The sequence below is a fragment of the Protobothrops mucrosquamatus genome, unplaced genomic scaffold, assembly GCF_001527695.2.
Source record: "Protobothrops mucrosquamatus isolate PMUCROS unplaced genomic scaffold, P.Mucros_1.0 scaffold1255, whole genome shotgun sequence".
In the NCBI taxonomy this organism is placed as follows: Eukaryota; Metazoa; Chordata; class Lepidosauria; order Squamata; family Viperidae; genus Protobothrops; species Protobothrops mucrosquamatus.
Window position 1 is genome coordinate 371,116 of NW_015387461.1, and position 9,957 is coordinate 381,072.

A 9,957-nucleotide genomic window follows, 5' to 3' on the forward strand; every position below is an offset into this window, starting at 1 on the left:
TGTTGTTATAGAAATGGCTAGTTTATAATATTATGGAAAAGTAAAAAGTTGAGGTTCAATGTTAATGCTTCCTTCTACTGCAACAGAGGAAGTCTGTTCTTTTTCCCTTCTCCCCCTCACTTTCCCCCCCTTTTTCCTCCCCACTGTGTCCTACTATTTGCTTTTGTATTTTTGTATTTTATTCTATAATCTAATAAAAAAATTACAAACTATAGAAAAAAAGGAAAAAAGTACCAGTTTTAATTTCTTTGGTGGCTATTCCTTTGCTGAATCACTTTCCCTTTGCACTGACAAATGTATGATGAATTTATCCATGTTTATTAATATGCACCACTTCCAACTAGCTCAGGGGTCTTCAAACTTGGCACTTTTAAGACTTGTGGACTTCAACTCCCAGAATTCCTCAGCCATCATAGCTGGTTGAGGAATTCTGAGAGTTGAAGTCCACAGGTTTAAAGTTGCTAAGTTTGTAGACCCTTGAGCTAGCTGGTCGGCGCTTCTTCCTCTCTCACTTCTGAGCTCTTTCCTCAGTGTAGTAAGAATGCACCCCCCCAAAAAAATCCCTTCCCTGTACCCTTAAAGATACAGGAATCAAGTGCAAAGCAAAAAAGGCTCACAAAATAAAGAAACACATAAACTCCAGGGATTTTTTTCTTTAAGCTGCCTAAGGTGTGTCACATGTAACAATGTTGCAATCTGAGACTGAAAGGCTCGGCATTGCAAAAAGCTTTAGCTTTAAATTAAACCTGTTTACCTTCAAAGAAAACTTTCTAAAAGCCATAGACAGACTCAATTAAAGGGGGTAAAACTAATTACATTTGTTTAAAGGGATTAAACTTTTCCCTGTTGTCTTTTCCCCCCCCTTTGCCGCCCAAACCACCTCCTTTTATAGCCTCTCCTCTCTCCCCCCCCTTTTCTTCAGTTCACCCCCAGCTCCGAGCTGCTTTCGGAAGCACCAATCAGCTGGAGCAATCAGCTGGAGCCCTGCCGGCTCCTGGGGCTTCTGCTGAGCCCAGACAGTCTTGCAGCTGCAGCTGCTTCTCCCTCAGACTTGGGTTGCTTTGGCTCCTTCTCCTCCCCCGCTACCACCTGCCACATGGCAAAGTACCACAGGTGGTACGCGTACCACCGGTTGAAAAGCCTGCCCTAGAGGATTGAACAACCCTTCAGAGCAGATTTTGAGGTAGTGTGGAGTTAGGTATGTGAAGGGGAAGAGAAGATGGGACGACCTTTTTGACAAACAGAAGCTTGCTTGTATGATGCCATTTGGAGCTTATCTAATGCATTTGACAGGTCTTTTGGTAGCTATATAATAGGAAAGGAAACACTATAATCACGTATAGCATTCACCTTATGCAAAGAATTGTTCAATTGTTTTCCTTTTTTGTAGATCAACAGTTTATCTTAAAAAAGTGCCCTTCCTTGCTTCAAGAAATTGTAAACGTAATCTGCCAATTAATACTCATGGCACGTAGCCGTGAAGGTAAGTCCTAAGATATATTTATGAATGCTATCTCTATACTACTGAAACATTCTTTCCGGTAAGTTTTAACTGGATGAAACAGTTCACTATAGGGCAAAACGTTTTGAATAAATGGCTTAATTTACAGAAGGTGTCCCAAATCTGGGACCCGTTACTCCCATGACATTGAAATTTGGCAAATTTTATAAAACATTTGTGTGACATAAAAATTATAAAGCGTTTTATGACATAATACAAAATGTCCTAAAACATTCCCTGTGCTGATGTTGGACTGTGCTATACAGCTCAACATGGGCTATTTTAAAGGCAGATACATTTCTGAATGTATCCCGGCTCTTCCATTGGAGACACTACATTGTTGAAGGCATTGAGAATTGTGATGAGGAAATATCCCTGAAAGGACGGCCCAAGGGGTCATGGGTTGTCTAGTAATATTTAAAATCCTATAACCCAGGGGTAGGCAACCTTGGCTCAGGAATTCTGGGAGTTGAAGTCCACGAGTCATAAAAGAGCCAAGGTTGCCTACCCCTTCTATAATATTTCTGTGGAAACCTGTAATGGAGGAGTAACATTGTACAGGCAGTCCTCAACAACCATTCGTTTAGTGACTGTTCGAAGTTATGGCAAAGCTACACTGTAAAAAGTGACTGATGACCATTTTTCACACAAGCATCTTACAGCATCTCCATATGGTCACGTGATCAAAATTCAGATACTGGGCACCTGGCCAGTATTTATGATGGTCGCAGCGTCCCAGGCTCATGTGATCACCTTCATGCGTCCTTCTGACCATCAAAATCAACGGGGAAGCCAGATCCACTTAACAGTCATATTATTATTAACAGCTGCAATGTTCACTTAACAGTGATGGCAACAAAGATAGCAAAGTGAGGCAAAATTCACTTAATTTCACTTCACCCTCGCTTAGCAGTGAAAACTTTTGGGCTCGGTTGTGGTCACAAGTCGAGGACTACCTGTATTTATTTTAACTTTCTTTAAATAGCTGAAATTAAATTACATCAAGGCATCCTTAAACTAGACCAAGAGACCTGATAGTATTTTTAAGGTTATTCCTTCTCCCGAGTCCATGTTCCATTTTCACTGAAGTACCTAGTACTACAGTTCTGGGGTGAATGAACAGGTAGTCCACAGTGAATGACAAATCGTTCAGCAACCGTTTGATTTTACAATGATGCTGAATGAGTGATGGTTACGACTAGTCTTTGACATTACGGCAGTCCCGGCACTCCTGCAGTCGCTTGATCCTGATGTGGATGCTTGGTGACTGGCTTGCACTTCACGATAGTTGTGTCATCATGTGATTGTGATAGACCAGTGGTGGTGAACCTATGGCACGCATGCCAGAGGCGGCACTTGGAGCCCTCTCTGGGCACACGCATCATCACCCCAGCCCCGCCTCCCTCTGCGGCCCCCTCCTTACCAGCAGCCCCCCTGGAGGAGAGTCGCCCCCAGGCGCGGCCCGCACGGAGCAGCGCAGCCAAGGACATAGCCAGGCAGCAGGGACAAGACTCCGCCTTTGTGCCCCATAGCATGCAGATGATGCTGCAGGGTGTGGGTGGAGGGCGTGGCTGCCATGGTGCTGCATGGCTGCCTGGGCGATCTGCGGTGGGCCATGGAGGCGGTGCGTGGCCCTGCGGGTGGGCGGGGCAGGGGTGGGCGGGGGCAGAGCAGGCAGGGCGGGAGGTGGAGTGGGGGCTGGGGACAGTTTTTGGGCACTTGGTCTCTAAAAAGTTGCCATCACTGTGATCGGCGATCTTCCCCGCTGCTTCCTTGCAAGCACAGTCACAAGTTGCTTGGGTAAGCTTCCTGCAGTTAACACATTTTCACACACTTTCTCCCTGAACCTCGCACTTGTGCTGCACCTCCAGGCGAACCACACACCCTCCTCTAGGCCCCGCTGCACTCATGCTGTCCCTCCCTGGCCACTTGAACACTCTTCCTGGCCACTTTTACATTCTACTTGGCAGCAGCCACACTCGCAAACACACACACACACACACTGCTGACCTGTTTGTAAATTGCCTGGGATTTGCAATTTTCTGCCAGCTTCTCCACTGACTTTGGCTGTTGGAAGTTGGCAGGAAGTTGCAAGGAGGTGATGGCTTAACGATGCACAATCCTTGCTCAACTGCAAGCAGTGGGGTCACATGGCATTGTGCTTTGACCGCATTGCTTAGTTACGGAAATTTTGGCACCAATTACCATTGTAAGTTGAGGATTACCTGTACTGTGTGTTAATACTGACAATTGAGTATAAATATTTCCCTATGTTTTTCCCTCAGAAAGAGAATTTCGTGCTCCCTCATTGGCTTCTTTGGAAAACTGCATGAAACTTTCTCAGATGATTGTCCAAGGGCTTCAGCAATTTAAGTCTCCACTCCTTCAACTCCCACATATTGAAGAAGATAACCTCAGAAGGGTGTCTAATCATAAAAAGGTAGAAGACACTGAGATAATCTGTAGCATCTTAGAACTCACTTGATCTGACCACATTCTGGAAAATGTTTGTTCTTTGAGACACTTAATTGTTTGGTGTAATGTTTATGGAACTGGCCTGGGAACTAGGAGAGTATGAGTTCTAGTCCCACCTTGTGCATGAATGCCAACTGGGTGACCTTGGGCCAGTCACTCACCCTCAGCACAGTCCATTTCACAAGGTTTTTGTTGTGGGGAAAGTAGGAATATTATTTATATTTGCTGCCTTGAGTTACTTATAAAATAAAAAGTCAGGATAAAAATCTAATAAATGAGTAAAGCAATTCATACAAAAATTTGTCCCAAAGTGTTATATTTCAAAGTAATAAAACAAGAAAAAGTCTACAAAAGCTGTTGTTTCCAAATCCCTGAAAAGCAAACAGCTACAGGTAGTTCTCAATTTAAGACCATAATGGAGCCCAGAGTTTTAGTTGCAAGTTGTTGCGGTTGTAAGTTGAAGTACCACGTTACCAGACTTGATTTTATGACTTGATTCATCACTGTGGTTGTAAAATCAAGTGGTTTGGTGAACCATTTGGTTGTTAAATGAATCCACCATATGGGCAATGGGCAGTTTTTGCCATTTTCTGCTGGAAAATGGCAAAAAATGTCACAAATTGTCATCTGCCTCTAGGATGTTGCAACAGATCATAAATGCAAGCAGTTGACAAGTGCCTGAAATGCAATTGTCTGTCTGTCTGTCTGTCTGTCTGTCTGTCTGTGTGAGAGAGAGAGACAGAGAGAGGCAGTGAAATATAAAGTAGATTGAAATTTGACAATTTGAGGCTAGTTATTGAGTTGACTACGGGAGGGTGGATAGGAAAAAGGAAGCAGTATTCTTTTCCCACTTTCCTGTCTCCTTTCTCAAAGATTATCCAGTTAATCTTTATGTTTAATTAATTAAACATTACTCCATTTCCAGGGAATCACATATAGCAGGCATGTCAAACTGCCGGCCCGCGGGCCAATGCGTCATGTCGAAACCGCACCCACCCCATTGCCGGCAATGGGGAAAAAGTCGCAATATGTTGCGCGACGTCACGTGACATTGTGAGTTTGACATGCCTGATATACAGAGATTCAACATATTTTGCAATCTTTTTGTAATAATTAAAGTAAAAGCAAACTTAAAGTTTGATTATCAAGCTCACATTTTTGATAATTCATATCTAATACTTAGAAATGTATGTTTTGTTTTGTTTAATGAAAACAGTATAAAATTAAATCTATCCAAGACTTGGTGAGTTTGAAAGCCTCAGATCGTCACAATTTACTACACTTTCTTGAAGATGAAAAATATGAAGATGTTATGGCTGTCCTTGGCAGTTTTCCACATATCACCATGGATATAAAACCCCAGGGTAAGTAGTATGTGCTTTCTTAGTGAGTTGATCAGGATTCTTACTGTCAAATTAATGCCATATATTTAATAATAATAGTGAATTTACACTGTTAATTGCTTAGGAATTTTGAGGTCTCCTGCACTGGCTGTCTTAGATTTGAGGTTCAAATAAAGAGGACATAATAAGCTTCCATGTTGACAGGTTAACATGTATAAGTCTGGACAAGGGCTGTGAAAAATGTTTCAAGGTTGGAATTTCCCAAAATGACCTATTTGCAAATATGAAACCACTCTGGCCATCGAACAGGCTACTCCAAGCTTCTACTTCAGGTTTCAAGCTTGAAAAAGCTATTCTCAGTATGAAATACTTCTTAGTCCAGCGGTTCTCAACCTATGGGTCGNGACCCCATTTGGGGTCGATCGACCATTTCACGGGGGTCGCCAAGCAAGGCTGTCCGCCATTTTTTTCCCCTTTTCCGGCGGGTGCCTTACCTCCCTTGAGCTGGGCCAGCTGGTGGTCGGCCTGCTCCATCTCTGCCGCTTGCCAGCTACGCCTCGGCCGGCGCAGGGGGCGGAACCACGCATGCGCAGCGCTCCCGGGCAGGGAAAGTCCTCGACTTACGACCGGTTGGGTAGTCCTCAACGTACGACCAGTTTAGTCCTCGACGTACGACCGGTTTAGTCCTCGACTTATGACCGGTTGGGGGTCGCAGCATTAAAAAGGTTGAGAACCACTGTCTTAGCCGATGGCTTTCAAGCTTGAATCATTTCAGAATGCGAAGGATACTAAGACAATAGTTTTATATTTGAAATGAGAATGTTGTGAAATTTCATATTCTAATCTAAATGGTTCAGAATGAAATACTGTGCATACCCCAGCTGTGATGGAAGACCACAGCTTTACTACTAAGTGTTTCTCACATAAAGCATGACAAATTTTGACGTAGCCCATATTCAGTTTAGGCTAGCTGGTGTGTAAACAACCTATTGCCTGAGTTGCTTTTGGCAGTAGACTGGATTAATTCCAGTCTGATAGGTTATAAATTAATCATACATAATATTGCATTTGCAGTAATTCACTGCATGGATTTATACAGCATGTATAGGCATGCACACATGCATGCATACTCCTGTTTTGATCCTGCATCTTTTTCACCTTTCCCAGAATTAACACATCAAATTTTATTTGATGTTTTTAATGTACCCATTAAAATAGGTTTGATTGATCTAAATGGGTAGTAGTCATTCAATTCATTTTTAAACCTAAGTACATATGAAGCTGTAGACGTTGAGCAGTATCATTTAAGGAAATAGTCCCTCTTACTTGTTAAAGAGTTCCTGTGAGGAAATTTGATAATTTTAAAAAAGGAACATTTTGTCTGAATATCTTTCTTTTCCTTAATCCATTAAACCTGTTTACCTTTGCTTAATTGAAGCTCTTAATATTACTTTTTAAAGGATTGTTTTTAAAGAAATGGTTTGATTTTCTAAATTTCTATTTATGTGATTTGATGGGTTATCTTTGCCTTATTTTATTCTTCATTTGTAACATAGACCATTATTCAGAACAGCTTTTCCCAACCTGTTTCCCTTCAGATATGTTGCTTTATCTGATGCCAATTTATATGGCAGGTATAATCAATGCAGTAGTCCTGCACATTTGGCAGTCATCAGATGATGCCAGGGAGATACGGCACTAAAAATACAGTTTTAGATTCCTTAGTTATTTTGTATTATACATCAAGCTGTCTCAAGTTCTTTAGCTCCAAAACAGGAGTGCACATAACAATTTGAATTCAAAGTATGAAATACCACATTTTGAATGCAAAACTGTTTTGAGTGCAAAGCAGACTATTTCAAGACTGAAAACAGAGATGGTTCAAATTTGATATAGTCCAGATTTGGAACATTTTACACACCTTTATTCAAAAGTATGCATTTTTAACTTTTTAAAAAGAGGATTCTGTGCAGAGTTTTTGAAGCAGAAATTGAATATATACAAATTGGTCTTTGAGCAGCTATCAAAAGCCTCTTCTTATATTCTTATATACTCTGGCATTCTTCCTTTGTCCTTCAATCTGCAGCTGCTTGTGATGTATCTTTAAGGTCCTTTGCGTTTTATCATTAAATGAGGTGGTTGGATAAAATCCAGATGAGAGCTCAAGCTGCAAAAAATTAGCTTTTTTGAGTCATGCATTTAAAAGTTGAGTAAAACCTATTCACAAGAAAGCTATATAATTGGGGAACCTTTATTTCAGTTTTGGATGATGAAGACAGTAATAACATCACTGTAGGATCGCTAGTCACAGTTTTGGTCACCTTGACAAGACAGACAATGGCAGTAAGTATTTATATTGGTACACACTGTTCTTGGGTTTATTTATGCTCTATCCGATCATATCCCTGAATGCATCAAGAAGCAAACTGCACAAGGTTGTGGAATTCTCTAAGACCTCAGTTCATGCCAAAAACCCCACTTTTGGCTTTTTTGTGTGCTATATGAAGGGAGACTTCTAAGCATGCCCTCTGCTTCAAATTAGACATACTGACTACAGGATTTGTTCTGGATCCCAGTTTTATGACTCAGAAAACAGCTCAATCTGATTTGTGCCCAATCTGAAGCTTTGTTTCCATGGACAAGAATTGGTAATATATAAATAATTATAAGAGACAAATATATTATGCCATATAGAGACAACTAGGGCCCCAAATACCATCTGTTTCTGCTAAAATGTGAAACAGAATCTAATGATATTTGTGAGCCTAACTTGTTCCTTCCAAATAGAGTAATCCTGCAATCAAGTTTCCAGCAAATAGTTTGGGAAGCACTTAATAATTTAGTCCTTAGCTGTTCTTATAAGTTCCCCCTTCCCCGTCTGCCTAAGTACTTCTGGGTCAGTTTTTATGGAACCATGGACTATGCTTTGATAATCAAGCTGCCGTAGTTCAAAGGGCACAAATGCAGCTCTTTTGTTATCAAAGTTGATTTGGGATGGGGAGAGATCTTTGGTATTCAAGAAAAATCACAAGTACTTGTGCTAAATAGCTAATTCAGTGCTAGGTAAAGACATTTCTCATGATTAAAAAGAGCTATAGAGTCTTTTCTCTCTCCCTTAGAACTCATATCTCTGAAATATTTTTTGCTTGGCATTAGAACAAAACATTTTACATTCACTTTTCACTTTGTGAAAGTGGATACTGTTAATGCCTTTTTGGAAATGCAGTTACCAAGAGAAGGACATACAGTAATATGCTTCTTGATTTTTTAAATAAACTAATTTTTCTGTCTTTATTATTTTGTTAATAGCACAGTTTGCAGATATGCGTTTATCAGCTGGGAGATGTAACATTCATTCATCTTTACATATGGTCAAAAAGTAAATCTCTAGGTAATCTACAGTAGATCTACCTGTCTGATTTCCTTGCAGTTCCTTTACAACAGTGATAATGAAAAACCCTCCATTTTAAATTAGGCGAAAGAACAAAGAAGAAGAAAGAAATGTTTGCTGCCCAAAGTCATCATATAAGTGAGATGGGCAGCATAAAAATTTAATAAATAAATTTGTAAAAAGAACTGCAAATGTATGTCTCAAAAGTGCTTTTCTAAAAGACACCCTTGAGACAACTGTGACCTGGATGACTGAGACTCTCCATACACAACTGCAAATGTAGTTCTGGCATTTCAAACCAGCTCTTAATCTAATCCATGTGCACTTTCTGTTCCTTAATTCTTCCATGTACATATTTGCTTTCAACAGTTATTTACAGTTAAATTTAAAAATATGCCAGGAGCCCAAACTCTTTCCACCAGTGATTAGACTGACTGAAATTGCCCTATATTAATAACTGGATTCTTCATCTTGAGAAATGCAAACCAGTGTTTCACTTTCTGTTCATTATTAATGTTTAATTGATCAGTTTCTCCTGTTGATACAGAAGAGACTAAGGTAATTTATTTCTCCCTTTATTCAGGAAGTGTTTGAGAAGGAACAGTCCACCTGTTCAGCTGAAGAACAACCTGCAGAGGATGGCGTAAGTTCAAAATAAATAGGGATGGATGGTTGTGTTGTAATTCCATGAAGTTTATTTAGTAACCCTTGAGGTTTCCTCTTTGAATGAGTCCTGTTGCTAAATTGCTAGATTGCCAAGTACTTTATGGTTATTTTAATCCTTGGAGGGTAAAACCATTTAGGAGGCTAATTTAATCTGATTTCTATGTTTATAACAGTGTTCCCCACCCTTTTGGCACCAGGGACCAGTTTCATGGAAGATAATTTTTCCACTCACCCAGGGTGGGGGGGATGGTTTTATTTTCACTCACCTCAAGCTGTGCGGCCCAGTTCCTTACAGGCCACCGACTGGTTGGGGACCCCTGGTTTAGAACATAAATTTTACGTACAGTATTCAGCAGCTTTTGTTGAGAAGACAGTTGTAGACATACCGTATATTCCGGCGTATAAGACGACTGGGCGTATAAGACGACCCCCAACTTTTCCAGTTAAAATATAGAGTTTGGGCTATACTCACCGTATAAGACTACCCCTGTTCCAACGCACACCAAATAAAAATTAAAAAACAGATTTGATTTCAATATGGTAATTTTAATTCAAATGCTTATGACATGCAGGTACTTAGC

General features: G+C 40.5%; 1 protein-coding gene across 1 annotated transcript in view; it reads left to right on the forward strand.

Annotated features, from left to right (window-relative positions):
• The window catches only part of SEC63 (SEC63 homolog, protein translocation regulator), a 42,354-nt gene that overhangs the window by 23,290 nt on the left and 9,107 nt on the right, over positions 1-9,957 (forward strand). The window contains exons 11-15 of the mRNA XM_015821122.1: positions 1,391-1,483; positions 3,787-3,941; positions 5,193-5,340; positions 7,580-7,662; positions 9,294-9,353. Of these exons, the coding sequence (XP_015676608.1) occupies positions 1,391-1,483; positions 3,787-3,941; positions 5,193-5,340; positions 7,580-7,662; positions 9,294-9,353 (539 nt within the window). The remainder of the gene's footprint in view (positions 1-1,390; positions 1,484-3,786; positions 3,942-5,192; positions 5,341-7,579; positions 7,663-9,293; positions 9,354-9,957) is intronic.